Source organism: Gadus morhua, chromosome 1 (assembly GCF_902167405.1).
Source record: "Gadus morhua chromosome 1, gadMor3.0, whole genome shotgun sequence".
Classification (NCBI taxonomy): Eukaryota; Metazoa; Chordata; class Actinopteri; order Gadiformes; family Gadidae; genus Gadus; species Gadus morhua.
Genome location: NC_044048.1, coordinates 25042421 through 25060340, shown reverse-complemented (window position 1 = coordinate 25060340; position 17920 = coordinate 25042421). Strand labels below are relative to the sequence as shown.

The following is a 17920-nucleotide window of genomic DNA, read 5'->3' as shown; positions in this document are numbered from 1 at the left end:
AGGACTAATATTTAAACGGAACGCCGTCATTGTATTCTAGCAGTTTGGTAAAAATTGTAACTATGCGATCAAATCGACTTAATCTCCCGTATTTAATATCATTGCGCAGTTGTATAAAATAACCCATGATTCCGAATGTTTCACTTTAATTATTTAGGCCTACTCAGTGCATATTATCGTCATCATGCACCTAATCAATAACTTCCAAAACAACAGAAAAATACTTATTACTTTATTCACACTGTTGTTGTGGGTTTGAGAATGGTATGGTTAACAAATTTGAAACTTGAACACATTTGTTATTGTAAAATGAAATAATCAAAACGGCAACTTCCATTGTTTCTTAAAATTGTATCACCAAAGTAAAATAAATCCATAAACCATTGACGCATTTTACAATAACCTAACCACAGTAACCTTTCAATAAGTCAGGTTTTATTCTTTCCCCAACTGTATAATCCTAACTATCTGTGAACCGAAAATGTAATAGTAAATATATTCTGCAAGTATCAACAATTCGTAGTAGCCTTTGTATAACCCTCTTTGATTAGACAAAATAAATCATTTTATAAACTAGACATTTGACACGTCACGGTAGTTAATTCACCAATGTGAATATGAATTGTGGAATTAGACCAATGATAGTAATCAATGATTACATGAGGTTTGGACACATACTGCGACACCTATGTCGGAGGATTGAGTCAATTGCAAATAGAGGATAACTTTGTGACCGTTACACAAATCATTGCTAATCGCTAAAGTGTTCGTAGAGGAATTATTTTCGGGCCATGTCCCTTTGTAACACGTGATATTTCTTATGTCCCTGAGGCTTGGTGAAAATGGTTGCATTGTTTTAAATGCCCTCTCTAACCTTCATTTCATCAGATTCTAAAATATGGAGCTTGAAATATAGATCTAGAAATATAACGTTGGAAGATGTATAAACCAAAAGGGAAGATGTAATCTCCCTTAAAACAAAGCAAGTTCTTTAAAAATCACATAAATTGACCAGGGTTACCATTGCCCTGGTGATATACCAGTTATACTTTCCACAGTTGGCATAGGATGGCAAGCTGGCTACCAACCGCTCTTTATTTACTCACTCCACATGATTTCCGGTGATGATGGCGGAGTCCAGACTCCAGTAAATTTACCCACACTGTTTAATTTCAATTCCTAGTGAAGTAAAATATTTTATTTATAATCGATTTTTTGTCCCACAATCCTGCATCGAAAATAAACCCATGATTTCATGTTCCTAAAATTCACACAGAACCCATCTCCACTTTTTCTTCTTATAAATTACAAGGTCAAAAGCGAACCATCAGAAATGGTAAAAAAAGAAAAAAGAAAAAAAAAAGGGATAATTTCATTTTTTTTCCACACATTAAAATGACTAAAAAGAAGTGAGTTGCTGATGTGAGTTGGAGTAGGTGGATGGGGGGGGGGGGGGAGGGGGGGCTAGGGGGAGTCAGCAGAAATGGATGACTTCTCTCAGGCTTCTCTACACTGATTGGACGAGAAGAAGTTGGACCTGTTGTGTGTTGCGGAGGACTGCTTCTGTGTTCACACCATGGCGGGTTGGACAAGGCTACGGCCTCATGATACACGGCTCTTCTTTCGGGGGGGAGAAACACGAAAGCACCATCGTTTCCTTACACATGTTTTTTTTGGTATGAATATCTTAATGTAAGGCATCGAAAAGCGTCCACTGATACTGAACCGCTTAAAAATCTAAGACTTCCCGTACTCTGCAGAAGTCTCCATACCCATTAGTAAGACCACGGCATGAACAGGTTTGCATGAGGAATAGGATTTAGTTGCACGTCATATATGCTTTTCAATCTAACACAGAGAAATATTAAGAACTATATTACTGTTGGCATTCCGGTTTTCAAGTATTGGATCCAAATATTGGAGAAATGTCCCAGGGCACGCGAGCTGGACCGCCGGACCTCGGACCGTCCGCCGCCGTCCGACCCGATGGGCGTGCCGACAAAATGATGAATGCTAACCTTTCCTTTAGGAGCAACACAAGATGGCCGTTCTCTAACGGCGGCCCTGCGATTGAGACAGGGATCAAGAAGAATAAACACGTCTCCTCCGACCTCGCCTGGACAGAGCTGATGGGACAGCGCACACAAAAGGCAGACTTTACAAATAGTCGGGTTTAAAACACTTTGAAACCATTAAAATGCATTCATGAGGCGTTCTAGTGTGGAGGTTTTTTTTCAGCAGACCCTCAAAGCAGCTCTGGCCTTTATTTATTTTTCTTCTTTGCTTCGTTGGCTCGATTACCTCCGGGCCCGTTGTTGGGTTGATCCTTCCTGCTCCCCCCCCCCCCCCCTCCGCTCCTCCGTCCCGTCTGCTCATCGTCCGCACCTTCCTTCGCTCTACATGACGTCAGCCCGTTTGTCCCTCACCTTGTTCCGTAGTTTAGTCCTGGCCTTGAAGGCGGCAGAATTAAATAAATGCTGTGGGGGAGGGGGGGGGGGGGACAAGAGAGACAGACAGAGAGGGAGAGAGAATGAGGCTTCTGATTGGACCGTGTTAAAGGAGATTACACCGATAGGTTGAGTTACACTTCCGTGTCAAACAGCCCCTCGTGTCAGTCATTCTGTACAATGATTGTGAAGTCGAGAAATCCCGTGAAAAAACAAAAAAAAAAAAAAAACTGGCGATCTTTATAAAGTGAGGCGTACAAAAGGAACCCATTTTCACACCCGCCTCCGCCGGTCCACCTGCCCTGCAGGTGTTCCCGCCGTCGGCCCCAGAAGCCCCGTGGGTCCTGGGGTTCTAACCCACCCGCCAGCGGTCCAGCTACGGCCCGTCGAGGCTGGAGCTACCAACCCAACCCCTGACCCTCCTCCAGCCCTGAGACCAGGGTGCGGTTACCTTCTCGAAGCGGGAGATCTTGTTGGCCTTGACGGCAGCGTCCAGGATGAGGGGGGCGCCCAGGCCGAAGATGTCCCTCAGCAGACAGTTGAACTGGGGAAACAACACAGAGACGGCTCATTGGACAAACCCAAATGGGGACGGCATTTGGACGCCTCTGTAACCAAGTCGGCACTACATCAAGGTCTTGTCATCGCTTCTCTTTTTGTCTGATCCATCACAGTTTGCTTTTGAAACTCAAAATACAATTGTGCTCTTTTTGTGGTTCTTGACGACATAATTCTATGGTCATGCTGCCCGTGTATGTGAGAGTTAAAAGAGTTATGCGAGGTGAGTGAGTGAGTGAGTGAGTGAGTGAGTGAGTGAGTGAGTGAGTGAGTGAGTGAGTGAGTGAGTGAGTGAGTGAGTGAGTGAGTGAGTGAGTGAGTGAGTGAGTGAGTGAGTGAGTGAGTGAGTGAGTGAGTGGGTGGGTGAGTGAGTGAGTGAGTGAGTGAGTGAGTGAGTGAGTGAGTGTAAAGAGGGACCGACCTGGAGGTGGTGGCGGACCCCAGACTCCAGCAGGTCCTTGAAGGCGTCGTACATGCGTCTCCGCACCCAGCTGTCGATGTAGATCCCCTCCACGCCGAAGCGGATCTTCTCCTCCTGAAAGTCCTCGTTCTGCAGGAGGAGGAGGAGGAGGAGGACAAACATGAATCAAACAAGAAAGATGTTTGTTGGAGAACAGTCAGCAGCACAATAATGATCCGTCAAGAGTTCCTTAGTGTTTTTACACACACACACACACACACACACACACACACACACACACACACACACACACACACACACACACACACACACACACACACACACACACACACACACACACACACACACACACACACACACACACACACACACACTCCTCACCTCGATGTAGTGTAGCACCTCCCTGAAGATGGAGCGTTGTTTCCTGCGGTCGTTCTTGGCGCGGTGTTTGTTGCTGTCCGTCGCCAGGCCCTTCAGACTCACACACAGCCCCACACTGTCCTCCACCTCAAAGTCCTACACACACACACACACAACATATCTCATATAACCCTCATACCAAATCAGGTGCTGCTGTAATACCTATAATAACAACAGTTAAAGGAAACACATCGTGTGTGTGTGTGTGTGTGTGTGTGTGTGTGTGTGTGTGTGTGTGTGTGTGTGTGTGTGTGTGTGTGTGTGTGTGTGTGTGTGTGTGTGTGTGTGTGTGTGTGTGTGTGTACACCCACCTCGTCGATGTCTCGACCCAGCTCCACCAGCAGGGCGATGGTCTCTCCCACAGCGATCCTGTAGTTGACGTCGCTGCTCTCCAGACACGCCTGCAGCTTGGGCAGGTGGCTGAGGGGGCAGAGGAGAACCACTTTAGTCTGACGGTTTGCTTTATCAAAATAAAAGCGCTCCCTCTTTCAACCTAGTCCCCACTGTCCTGCTCATTAAAAAGGCATAAAATACCAATTAAAAAAAGATATTTAAAAATAACATTAATAAAGACGTTTTTTTCCCCAAAAATATAATGAACCTTAATTTTGAGACTTTTATTATTTATCAATTTATCTCGTCTAGAAAGAACCCCTGGATACATATTGGTACATTATTTTCGTTCTAAACATTTTCAATTTAAACATTTTGTGCATGTTTTTTTAGGGAAAATTTCAAAGTCCTCAGTTCCAAAGTGTTTTATCTGAGAGAAATGCGGATGTCTTCAAACTCAAAAATAATCGTTTGAATAACCGTTATTACAATATTGACCAAAATAATCGTGATAATATTTTTTCCATAATCGAGCAGTCCTAGTTACAGGTCAGCCCCCCCCCCCCATTACAACCCTATAACATTCAAACCCCGGACCCCCCGGGCCAACCCACAGGTCCAGCAGCACGGCCAGCCGGGACACGGGGCACAGCGTGACCAGCAGGGCCCAGGCCTGCAGGGCGGCGCCAAAGAGCGCCGGGTGGCCCGGCTTGGCGGCGGGCAGCGCCCCCTCTCTGTTGGGGTAGGAGGACATGAAGACCGCCTCCAGCTGGCCCATGGAGCGCACCAGGTCCTGGGACACAGACAGACAGACAGACAGAGAGACAGAGACAGAGACAGAGACAGAGACAGAGACAGAGAGACAGAGAGACAGAGACAGGGACAGAGAGAGACAGACAAAGAGAGACAGACATCAAATATTTTCTTGTAAATAATTTGGAGAGGTAAAAAAAGAAAATAAAGCAAAGAAATATAAGAAACAAAAACAATAGACAATTTCTTTTTTACAAAATTTGGATAAAGATCAATTGTAATTTGTGGCAACCCCGATCCCACGGAGGAGTTCGAGCCCCGCCAGCGCCCTCTCCGCGGGCAGGTAGTCAGGGGGAGATATGTGCCGCTCGGCGCAGCGATGCGGGAGGGAGCATCGAGCGCACCCGCGCAATCACGGAGATGCGGAGCACCCGGCGGAGCAAGACAGCGGAGGGGGCTTAACGGCCGCGTGGACACCAGTCAGGGGAACGCGACCGAACGGGAAAGACGCAGTGGGTGGAGATTACCCGAACCCCCGCTAATGCCAATACGCTTCCCCCCAGGACTAAGCCGCCGAAGACGCAGGGGATCGAGACCCCGCCCCCCGCCGCAGGACCAGACCCGGCGCGGTGTCCTTTATTCCCAGACCAGGAAGAACCTGAGTTCACTCCTTTGTTCCTTTTTTTGCATGAGTGGTTAACCGAAATAAACGAACGTTAACCCACGCCTTGTTTGGTCCATCTCCTCCGGAAACCTCAGCCGCCGACGATCGGGGTTGCCACAGTGGTGGAGATTGCAGGCAACGCGATCCTACGGCAGACCCTAGAGGACCATGAGTCAACCCGGAGTCCCGGCCGCAACGCGGGAGGAGGAGATCGAGGTGTTGCGGCGATGCATGGCCCGGATGGCTGAGCAGCTTGCACGGGAGCCGTCTCACGCCGCCCCCACGAAGCGGCTCACCAAACTGGGACCGGACGATGACGTTGAGGCATACCTTGAGATTTTTGAGCGGACCGCGGCCCGTGAGAGGTGGCCAGCGGACCAGTGGGGCTACATACTGGCGCCTTTCCTGTCCGGGGACGCTCAACGCGCCTACCGCGACCTCAGCACGGCCCAGGCGGCGCACTACCCCACGCTCAAGCGGGCCATCCTCGCCCACTACGGCCACAGCCTCCCAGCCCAGGCGCAGCGGTTCCACGACTGGGTGTACGACCCCCTGGGCTCGGTGAGGAGCCAGGTATCACAACTCGTCCGCCTGGCGGAGCGGTGGCTCGTCGAGGGGGAGGGTCCCCCGCACCTGGACCGGCTGGTGATCGACCGCTGCATCCGAGCCCTGCCCACCGGGGCCAAACGCTGGGCCTCCGGAAACCAACCCAGGACGGTGAACGACCTCGTGGAGTTACTGGAGAACCACCAGGTCACCCAGCGGCTGTGCGGCGGGGCGACCCCGGCCGGGGGGGGGGCGGGGGAGACGCGGACCGAGCGGCGCGGACGGACGCCGGAGAGCCAGCGCACCCAGGCACCGCCCACCCGCGCACCCGCCTACCCGAACCAGACCATCGCGGACCGCCGAGGGCCCGCCCCTCCGACCCAGAGAGAGGAGTGGAGGTGCTACACGTGCGGCCAAACGGGCCACCTGGCTCGCCATTGTCCCGGAGCCGGAGACGTATCCATGCCCACGGCCAGTCCGCCCGACAGGAGAGGGGGGGTCTGCCTCCGCACCACCTGCTGGTCCCACGAGAGGACCGACACCCCCAGCCTACCGGTCCGCGTGGGGAGGCACGACACCCACGCCCTGCTCGACTCCGGGAGCGTGGTTACGCTGGTCCGACCCGACCTGGCGGACGGGGCCCCCGGGGGGAGGATCGACGTCGGCTGTATCCACGGGCAGACCGAGTCCTACAGCACGAGGCAGATCACAGTCCGGACCCCGAAGGGCACCTTCACGGTTCGGGCCGGGCTGGTCCCAAACCTCCCGATGCCCCTCTTAATCGGGCGGGACTGCCCGATCTTCGCCCAACTGCTAGGGGCCGAGCTTCAGGCACCCCGACGCCGACCCCCTCGGACCCGACCCCGCCGGCTGCGTAGCCGGCCCGCCTATATGGCCTCCCACCCGACGCCTTCCCGGTCCGACTCGAACGAGTCCCCCGACAGGGCCCCGAGAGAGGCGGCACGACATGCCCCCGCCTCGTCCACGGTGTCCCTTCCCCCGGGGACCCCGGACACGTTGACGGGCTCCGAGCAGGCCCCTCCGCCAGACGAGGAGGAGTCTCCGCCCCTCATAGACTTCACCGACTACCCCCCGGCCGACGGGGGAGGACCCGGCAAGGGAGGACAGTTCGCCACCGCCCAGCTGGAGGACGACGCCCTCCGCCACGCCTGGGGACACGTCCAGGTCCACGAGGGCCTCTCGCGGGACTCGGTGAGTGACAGGCGGTACCCACACTTCAGCACAAGGGGGGGGTTACTATACCGGGTGGTACAGAGAGGGGGTAAGGAGGTAGAACAGTTGGTCGTTCCAAGGCCGTACGTCAGCAAGGTCCTCTACATGGCCCATACACACCTATTGGGGGCTCACCTGGGGGTGGACAAGACGAGGGACAGAATCCTGGACCGATTTTTCTGGCCGGGGGTAAAACGGAACGTAGAGGACTACTGCCGGGCGTGCCCCGAGTGCCAACACACCGCCCCGAGGCCCACGGTCCGGAACCCCCTCATACCGATGCCGCTGATAGAGGTCCCGTTCGACCGGCTGGGGCTAGACATCGTAGGTCCCCTCCCCAAGACTAGTCGAGGTCACCGCTATGTCCTAGTTATGGTGGATTACGCCACACGGTACCCAGAGGCAGTTCCTCTACGGGCCGCCACCGCCAAGGCAGTGGCGAGGGAGCTAATGGTCTTATTCAGCCGGGTGGGGATCGTCCGGGAGATCCTGACGGATCAGGGGTCCTGTTTTATGTCCCGGGTGTTGAAAGGCCTCACCAGTCTGTTACAGATCCGCCACCTCCGGACCTCCGTCTACCATCCCCAAACCGATGGGTTGGTGGAGAGGTTTAACAAAACCCTGAAGTCCATGCTCAAAAAGGTCATGGAAGCCGATGGGAAGAACTGGGACCAGCTGCTTCCGCATGTCCTATTCGCCGTTCGAGAGGTGCCCCAGGCCTCCACGGGATTCTCGCCGTTCGAGCTCCTCTACGGCCGGCGACCAAGAGGGCTGCTCGACATCGCCCGGGACGCCTGGGAGAGCCAACCATCACCCCACCGCACCGTTGTCGAGCATGTGGAGCAGATGCGCGGCCGGATGGCGCAGATCTGGCCCGTGGTCCGGGAACACCTCGGTCGGGCCCAGCAAGCCCAAGCCCGGGTGTACAACCGAGGGGCCAAGCTCCGCACCTTCAACCCGGGGGACCAGGTGCTGGTCCTCGTCCCGACCGCTGAGTGTAAGTTCCTGGCCAAATGGCAAGGCCCCTACGACGTCATCGACCGCGTCGGCGAAGTCAACTACCGGGTGCGGCAACCGGGGAGGCGCAAGACCATCCAGGTCTACCACATCAACCTGCTGAAGCAGTGGCACCCACCAACAGCCCTGCGGGATCCAGCCCTCCTGTCCCTATCCGCCCAACTACCCCTGCCCGAGGTACCAGTGGGGGACCAGCTGAGCCCCAGCCAGTCCCAGGACCTGAAGGAAGTGGTCCTCCAGCACCTCGATGTCTTCTCGGAGCGGCCCGGAAGGACCGCGACCGTCAGCCATGACATCAAGACGGAACCGGGAGTCAGAGTCCGACTCCGGCCCTACCGCATTCCGGAGGCACGGCGGGCCGCCATCCGAGCGGAAGTCACCAGCATGCTGCAGATGGGGATCATCGAGGAGTCCCACAGCGCCTGGTCCAGCCCGGTGGTCCTGGTCCCCAAACCGGACGGGTCGTACCGCTTCTGCAATGACTTCCGGAAGCTGAATGAAGTGTCGGCCTTCGACGCCTACCCCATGCCCCGCATAGACGAGCTAATAGAGCGGCTGGGGCCGGCCCGGTTCATTACCACCCTGGACCTGACGAAGGGGTACTGGCAGGTCCCTCTCACTCAGCGGGCCCGGGAGAAGACAGCATTTGCCACCCCCGACGGGCTGTACCAGTACACGGTCCTCCCGTTCGGGGTGCACGGGGCGCCCGCGACCTTCCAGCGCATGATGGACCGGGTCCTACGGGCCCACAGGGAATATGCCGCCGCCTACATAGACGACATCGTCATCCACAGCAGCACCTGGGACCTGCACCTACACCACCTCCGTGCCGTCCTGGGAGCGCTCCGAGCCGCCGGCCTCACGGCCAACCCCAAAAAGTGCCACCTGGGCCTCGAAGAGGCGTCCTACCTGGGCTACCGGGTGGGGAGGGGCAGCGTCAAACCGCAAGAGGAGAAGGTGCAGACCATCCAGACCTGGCCCCGGCCGAGGACGAAGAAGCAGGTGAAGTCATTCCTGGGACTGGTGGGATATTACCAGCGCTTCATCCCGGCGTTCGCGACCCTGGCCAGCCCCCTCCACGAGCTGACGCGGAGGGCTCTGCCTGACCGGGTCGAGTGGACAGAGGAGGTCGACGAGGCGTTCTTGTCCCTCCGACGGGCCCTCTGCACCGAGCCCCTCCTGATCACCCCGGACTTCAACCTCCCCTTCGTCGTCCACACCGACGCGTCCGAGGTGGGCCTGGGAGCGGTCTTATCCCAGGTCCGGTCGGGCGAGGAGCACCCGGTGACTTACATCAGCCGGAAACTCCTGACCAGCGAGAAAGCCTACTCGACCGTAGAGAAGGAGGCGCTGGCTATAAAGTGGACCGTGGAGAAGCTCCGCTATTACCTCCTCGGACGCACCTTCACCCTGGTCACAGACCACGCCCCCCTGAAGTGGATGGCCACGGCCAAGGACACCAACGCCCGGGTGACGCGCTGGTTCCTGGCCCTGCAGGACTACCACTTCCAGGTGGTCCACCGGCCCGGACGCGCACACGCCAACGCAGACGCACTGTCCCGGAGGGACGCCTGCCTAGGCCTATGCCGGGCAGACCCCGACTTGCAGCTGAGGGGGGGGGTGTGTGGCAACCCCGATCCCACGGAGGAGTTCGAGCCCCGCCAGCGCCCTCTCCGCGGGCAGGTAGTCAGGGGGAGATATGTGCCGCTCGGCGCAGCGATGCGGGAGGGAGCATCGAGCGCACCCGCGCAATCACGGAGATGCGGAGCACCCGGCGGAGCAAGACAGCGGAGGGGACTTAACGGCCGCGTGGACACCAGTCAGGGGAACGCGACCGAACGGGAAAGACGCAGTGGGTGGAGATTACCCGAACCCCCGCTAATGCCAATACGCTTCCCCCCAGGACTAAGCCGCCGAAGACGCAGGGGATCGAGACCCCGCCCCCCGCCGCAGGACCAGACCCGGCGCGGTGTCCTTTATTCCCAGACCAGGAAGAACCTGAGTTCACTCCTTTGTTCCTTTTTTTGCATGAGTGGTTAACCGAAATAAACGAACGTTAACCCACGCCTTGTTTGGTCCATCTCCTCCGGAAACCTCAGCCGCCGACGATCGGGGTTGCCACAAATTACAGAGAAGAGATGGAAAGACTAGAACGAGTGAACAGGAAAGGAGTCTAACAAGAACAGAATGAACAACAACAACAACAGAGGTGTAGAGGGGGAGTGAGGGCAGCCAGCAGGGGGTCTGTGAGCTCTGTGTATTGTGGTCGCCATGAGTTGGCTTCACTCACCTCTCCGTCTTCAGCAGCAGACACATAGCAGCACATCCCCAGGGCCCTGGCGCACTGATATCACACACAAGATAAGAAAATGTCCATTAGATTCTATTCACCCATTATGTACGTGTACCACTCTAGATGCCTCATCATGTATTTGAGGCAGAAATCAAATAGTAACCACCGGACAACAAGTTGTTAAAGAGATGATATTACGCAACCAGGTGCGGGTGTGATTAGCCGTTACAAGCCGTTTGAAAATGTCTTAGGAAAAAGGCATATTTTGAAATGGCTTGTCATGGCGAATGACACTCACAAGCGGTGGCATAACATCCCCCCTTTAAACAGAAATGAAACCTCAATGACAGCGCCCTCTCTGGTGGATCACCGGCTACTGCACATGTCTATTTCTGATTGGCTGTGGTCGAGCAGGGTGACAGTCACTCGTCACAGATTTGCATGGCAACGACCATCCCTCAGGCGCCTATTGTCCTCGTTACCGCCCCGTGCCAGGTGTTTCCCAGGTATCAGGTTGACCACTCACGCTCTGGCGTGCGGACACGCTGGCGCCGCGGTCAATCAGGATGGCACTGAAGAGGGGGCGGAGCATCTTGAAGCACTCCTCCGCCTCGTCGCCACCCCCCAGCTGGACGCAGAGCAGGACGAAGAGCGTGGCGGCGGCGGCCTGCTCCTCCCCTCCGCCTGCGCGCACACAGACACACACACACACACACACACACACACACACACACAAGGTCGCTGGTCACAATCCCCGCTGAACGGTGAATCTGTGGATTCTCCATCTAGGCCTTTAGTCCTTTATGTATGCCGTTATATGTTCAAGGACAGCTTTAATGGAATAATGTCTGTTCTGTCATTTTGCTGTTCAGAGGCTGTAAGAGTTGTTTAAAAAAAAAAAAAAAGGTGACATCCTACCACAATCTTACACCAAACCACTGAGTCACAGCAGATACATACAGCTTCTATCTCACGTCCATCAATCATCACTCTTTAACCCTCCCTCGTATCCCATCTCTCTCTCTAATTAGATCTCTTCATCCCCCTCCACATCCCCCTCTACCACTATCTAGCTCTCTCCATCTCTAGATTTCTCTAATCCCTTTAGCGGTCTATCACAACATCTCAATCTAGCTCCCTATGTCTTCCTCCCCCTCCCTCCCTCCCTTCCTCCCCCTCCCTCCCTCACCCTTCTTGAGGCACCGCTCCAGAGAGTCGGCGACGGTGATGCGCCTCTCGGTCAGGAAGTCGTACAGCACCCTGGAGGAGAAGGCCTGCCGCAGGGACTCCAGGGCCGCCTGCCGCGTCTTGGCACTGGGGGGGGGGGGCAGAGGGTGAGACAGGGAGAGGGTGTGAGAGAGACACACATGTCGGGAGATACAGAGAGAGAGACAGAGACAGAGGCAGGGGGTTTTAGAGACATGGGGAGAGATAGAAAGCGAGAGATTGAGACGGGCCGAGAGAATGTGTGAAATTGTTAGCTACAGGGAGAGACAGAGAGAGTGAGAAGTGGAAAGGTCGAGAGACCTAGAAAGGGCCCAGAAGAGGGAGAGGGAACACGTGTGTCCGTCTGACGTATGCAGAGGCTCACCTTTTGTCAGTGAGGTCTTCTATGCTCTGTTTGAGCTTGTCGTCCGACTCCTCCTGGGCAGTCAGCTCGTCCACCACCTCCGCGGCTGAGGTCGACACCACACACACACACACACACACACACACACACACACACACACACACACACACACACACACACACACACACACACACACACACACACACACACACACACACACACACACACACACACACTTAACTTGATATTCTTACTATTGAGGGTGACATCAATGAGCTTCAAAGCAATGTATGTACAGTAGGGAGGTAGGTGGTGGATGGGTGGGTAGGGAGGTAGGTAGTGGATGGGTAGGTGCGTGAGTTACCAGTGGCGTCCTCCAAGGCTGACGCGTTCTCACTGGTGCTGCTGTAGTGACTCATCTGCTCCGACGCCAGGTCATCATCGCTCGCCCCCGACTCGCCCTTCACCCCATTTCTACCACCTGAGAGAGAGAGGGTCGGGTTTGTATCCGTCGTTTACGGCAACGCAACAATAACTCCTAAAATCAAGTTTCCTAATCTGAATATATATAAAAACACACACAGACAGAGACAGAGACAGAGACAGAGAGAGCCAGAGACAGAGACAGAGAGAGAGACTTTTAATTTCTTCATCCGATCCTTCTCGTAACAGTGGGCATGGTGACTGAAAGAGCAGAGCAGGTAGCTCTGTGCTGTATCCTCTTGTGCTCTGAAGTGTTGGGCAGGAGTGTAGAACGGCTGTCATAGCAACAATTTGCGATATTGATGATTGGGTTCATGTTCTCAGCTCGGCAAACTATAAAATCCCAAACCAGACGCTGATAGGGCCTCAACAGAGGCTGGGACTATTTCAATAGACAGCTGTCCTAACAGGCACCAATATATACATCTGCTACACCCTGCTGTCTAAAAACAAAATGGCTTGTTGATTATTAATGGCAGAGACCAGTGAGTTGCACCAGCTTTAGCAGAGACCAGCTAGTAGCCAGCATGCTGGGCTCAGCTGTCTCAATTTGTCTGTAACCAAGCACCAGAATTTGAGGATGCAGGCAGAGATACATATACTGTACACTTGGGGGAGAAAGATTGTATCGTGATTCGTCAAAAAAAAACTTTTTTATTTATATATCCACATAGGCTTCCATCGACAGGCTGGGTGTTATTGCCACCATATGCCAATGTCTATCAATGACGTATGTGGGTTATACATTTTACCATAAGCCTATAAATATGAAATCCATGCAGTCATGCCCCGTTACATGTTAATATTTAAACAGAAAGAACGATTGAAAACAGCATAAAAAACGTTTACTCCTAACAGTGCTGGTGTTGACTCTGAACACATCTTACGGTTTTCCCTCTACAAATAACACATATAGAGCTCATGGACACTGCAAGCCAGTGGTTCGAGGTCCTGCTGGCTCAGGGATACAGTGTGATGACCACAGCGTACAGCCTCCATTCAGGTCATTCAGCTGGTGCACGAGAGGCTCGTCAAAGAATGGAACGGTCAGTGAGTGAGAGGTGTGACTGGAGTTCTATTTGTGTGTGTGTGTGTGTGTGTGTGTGTGTGTGTGTGTGTGTGTGTGTGTGTGTGTGTGTGTGTGTGTGTGTGTGTGTGTGTGTGTGTGTGTGTGTGTGTGTGTGGCAGGTCAACAAGGTCGGTCCAGGGTGACCAAGATGCCATGCTCGTTGGTAACTGCCAGGGTGCTACATGGGAGATGTAGTTTGTCTACAGGTTGGCCTAATATTGACTTTCAATCTACCATCTGTGCATGGCTTATTGGCCAATTCATTTTTTGTAAAAAAATATCGATGGCCAACTCTATGCTTTCAAATGAATTGAACGTACAAATATAATGCTTAAACTCAGATAGACAAGCACATTGTATTCCAGTGAAATTCTTTATGATTCTGCTAGAGAAAAAAAAAAAGGTGTGACAATGACTCATGGTACTACTGATAACTTATTAAATGACATCATGGGTATCAGGTGTGTCATAGGTGTACTACATTTAGGAATAAATAATCTAAAAATCCACTATGTAACGTTCGTAAAACTAAATTTGCAGAAACTGTACCCCACTTCTATGGAAACATTGAATGCATGCGTATCGTCTCATGATTGACCTAACACAAGTTGAAATAGCACACTGCACCAAACTTGAACTGTTACCCAATGTCCTGCCGTTCAACCCTGATTCCAGAGTCTAAAGAACCCCACACATACACCCACGAAGGCTGCATGACTGGAGCAAACGTGAATCACAGCTTTCTTGCTGTGAGATTACAATTTTTTGTGTGTACATTTAGCTCCTGGCCAAAGGTAACGCATTTTAATAAGCACAGAGTGGTTACAGTTTCAGTTGAGTTGAAATAAACAGAACAGTGTAGTGGCAAGTGTGCTCGCCTCCAAATTGAAACGTTCTGGGTTTGAACTTTGAAGCCCAATGACTGCGGGCTACCTAGGCATCATTTGGAAGAAGCCCTAAATCCTTGTATTGTCAATATTTGAACTTCTGGAAACTACACCCTTTTAGATAGTACATATTTGAGTGTACAAACTCAAGTAAATATTTTAACTAAATTACCAAGACTGTACATAACACCAAATCTTCCCCTTTCAAGCCTTGTCTGGTCCAAGAAAAGTCAGTGAGTGGACGGCTTGTGGCTTATATGGATCTCACAGCTCCAAACAATCTCCAATAATTATAATCATTCTAAGGTCAAAATCCCACACTATGCTCAGGATCATTCTTCCATGGCTTGGACCTTCCATTGACACCAAGCGGGCTGTCCACACCAAAGAAATGCAAGCCATACATAAGAAAGGTTGAAACAAAAATTGCATTTCCGCATTTAACTGGCATAGAGTGGGCTTGATTAGGGTCAAAAGGCAATCCAATATCCAAATATATCTCCAGTATTTTTAAAGCACTGGCCAAAAACAGCCAAACAACGATGCCCAACAATAGGATGAAATAAAGACTGTCCCTGGAGAGTACAGCCTAGCACACTGGAACAACGCGATGGGGAACAAACAGCCTGAATAATGAGACCAAGGATAGGAACCAGGCCATCAATACAAAAGGAAACAGGGAGTTGATCGGCTGGACAAAAATACCATAATAGTGGGAGAACAACAGTATTTAGTTAGCCAGACCCTCTCTCCTAAAATACATTAAAATACGCCTATTGGGATGTTATACAGATGTAAGACCATCATTACTTGTGGGGAAACATGATCAGCCAGAAATGTACAATATAATAAACCCATCTGAACAATTTCATTCTTCACAGTTCAGTGAAGGTAATGGACAGGCACACACGGTTACATGCAGGTCGATACTGGCCGTGTGGAAAAGCGTTTGGCACTTTAGTCCACGCAGATAGCCACATGTAGAGATTAAGACTGGGTTAAGAGTAAGGCCATGCAGGATGGAATTACTGATTGTATTCCCACCAGATGAAGGACAAGCATGGCAGAACATTGGCTCACACTGAAGGCTGCTCAAGCAGAAGTGTCAAAAGCACATGTCCAGCTGACATGGAACACACTGATGAATGGGGAGTTCCCCAATGCAGAAAGGTCTTCCTGGTGGCGTGGGCAGCATGCGTTGATGCCTTCAATGAAGTCAAGCTTATGTGCTTGGGGTTAAGAAACAAAGCACACAAGCGCAAAGTTGGCCTAATGAGAATGACTAAGCCAGGGTGAATATGTTTGTTAGGCAAGGCGTCGCGGATGATAATGTAGAGATGAAGCTCTGTGCGAGTGGCTTAGCGTTGAGGAGAGCCACTGCTGGTTCGAAGCAGGCTATGTCCAGGTCGATAAGACAGCCACGTGGTATTTACTAAAATAAATATAACAGAAAGACGTATGCGAGTGCGGCAGAGGGTGGGGGTGACAGGTCGGTGGCTCGTTACCTTTCGACAGTGACAGAGGAGCTTTAGCAGAGAGCTGCAGCTGGAGAACCTCCTGTCGTAGAGAACCTGCAATGGACCATGTTCAGAGGAGGGATGGAGGATGGGCAGGGCACGAGGAGGAGCCCAAAAAGACACACAGGAAGGGGAAGGTGGAGGGGTTGATTGGGCCAGAGAGGGATACAAAAGGGCATCAATGGTGGGGGGGGGGGGGGAGGTAGAAGAATGGATGGATGGTTGGATTTATGGTATGGATGTACAGACAGAATGATGGCGATAGGAAAGGATGGAGAAGATAGGTGGATAAATCATGTGTGGAATCAGACAGAATAATGGAAAGATGGAGAAGTGGAACGTTGAGTGTGACATCGAAGGTACAGTAGGAACCGTTTACGGTGTTAATTGTAGAACAATTCAACAGCGCTCGAGATTACTTTTTAATACAGAAGCATGAGAAAATCCATCCAAATGTATGAAACAAAAAACTTTGACTGTGACTTCGAAACTCAAAACCAGGGACAGGGTGAGTGTGTGCGCATCTCTCTCCCGCTCTCTTTTGCTGCATGTGATATTTGTGTACCAATGGAAATACCTTATTTTATAACATTTGGAACGTCCTCCAAGACCCAAACCACTTCTTAACAAATTAATGACTCACAATCGGACGGACGGACGGACGTCCGATTGGGAACAGAGCGCACCACCCCCCCCCCCCCAAAAAAAAATAACTAACTAAATACTAAACAGAAACTATACTTGGCCGCTCCAAAATAGCTTACAGTAAACTGAGCAGCATGACACTAGAACCAGAATAAGGTGGCTACGCTCTGACCAGCCATGTGCTTAGTCTCAGCAATCCCAGCATCAATGAAATCGGTCATGTTATATGATCAATAACAGAAATCGCTTTACGACGGGCCAGCCAAGCTTTCAGGAGCATGCTATGAACATCAGTAACGTTATCGAATTCGGCTCGAACAGTAATTTGCCCCTTAATATAAACACAATAACAAGAAGGAAACCCAAAGTAATGTGGATTGTCAGTCACCACGCTTTGTTGCCATATGGAAATAGTCGCTTGCCTTCCAACCATAAATATGGACTATTCTGCATTCAAGGCGTGGCAACCGCACATTACAGCTTTTATGAAGAGTCAAGCCCAAAGTGTATATACATTATTTCTGAAGATCTTCTTACCACTTTTGCCTGGGCCACGTTTCCCCTTCTTACTCCGCGGCATGTTGTTCTCCTGCTCCCAGTGCCTGAGCACCAGTCAACAAGAGCTAAAGGCGGCTAGCGAGCTGCTATCGATCAAGGTGTCAGCTCGGGATGTCCGTGGGGTGGACAGCGGCTGTCACAGCAGACAAGTTGAAGGTGTCCGTCGTCTCTGGTCAGAGACAGCCCAGAGTCTTTCACAGAAGCACATCCAGATACTGATCAAGAGGCTAAAGTGAGCTAACCTCCCTCCTAGTTAGCAGTCGACACCAGCGCCTTTTACCAACTCGAGACCAACTTTGTTGGTATAATACGAGTAGGATCTTGCAAAAAAAAGGCTCCCTCTTCCTCGTTTTCAATCACTATTATCTTTGATTGTACCCGGGTAACCTATATTTAATGCCAGGTTGAGAAGATAGGGATATAAGAAGGTAGTTAGGACGGAGTTTTGAGCACGTTGCTGTCGCGAAGTCCACCATTTTCTCAGTAGCTGCTTGTTACACCGGTAG

At 51.9% G+C, this 17920-nt stretch overlaps 1 protein-coding gene across 2 annotated transcripts; it reads right to left on the bottom strand.

The window, feature by feature from the left end:
- Window positions 1-217: 217 nt before the first annotated feature.
- On the bottom strand, window positions 218-17917 carry ifrd2 (interferon-related developmental regulator 2). 2 transcript variants are annotated; one of them, XM_030358322.1, is made up of 13 exons: window positions 17394-17917; window positions 16200-16265; window positions 12620-12736; window positions 12277-12361; window positions 11875-11999; window positions 11212-11369; window positions 10683-10736; window positions 4794-4972; window positions 4158-4266; window positions 3808-3942; window positions 3427-3555; window positions 2899-2991; window positions 218-2477 (listed from the first exon to the last, which is right to left on the bottom strand). In XM_030358322.1, exons 1-13 carry the CDS (start codon window positions 17434-17436, stop codon window positions 2397-2399), a joined length of 1374 nt encoding a protein of 457 aa, XP_030214182.1. In that variant the 5' UTR covers window positions 17437-17917; the 3' UTR covers window positions 218-2396. The 2 variants fall into 2 exon arrangements, with proteins under 2 accessions (XP_030214182.1, XP_030214191.1); XM_030358331.1 differs by lacking the exon at window positions 16200-16265.
- Between the last annotated feature and the right edge of the window lie 3 nt (window positions 17918-17920).

Bases quoted from the DNA above. Each gene is read 5' to 3' on its own strand.
- ifrd2 (XM_030358322.1), bottom strand. From the start codon at position 17,436: ATGCCGCGGAGTAAGAAGGGGAAACGTGGCCCAGGCAAAAGTG. The intron at 4,973-10,682 runs GTGAGTGAAGCC...TCTGTGTCCCAG, and splicing joins CTGCTGCTGAAGACGGAGAG to GACCTGGTGCGCTCCATGGG. The intron at 4,267-4,793 runs GTGGGTTGGCCC...CTGCCCCCTCAG, and splicing joins CTGGCCGTGCTGCTGGACCT to CCACCTGCCCAAGCTGCAGG.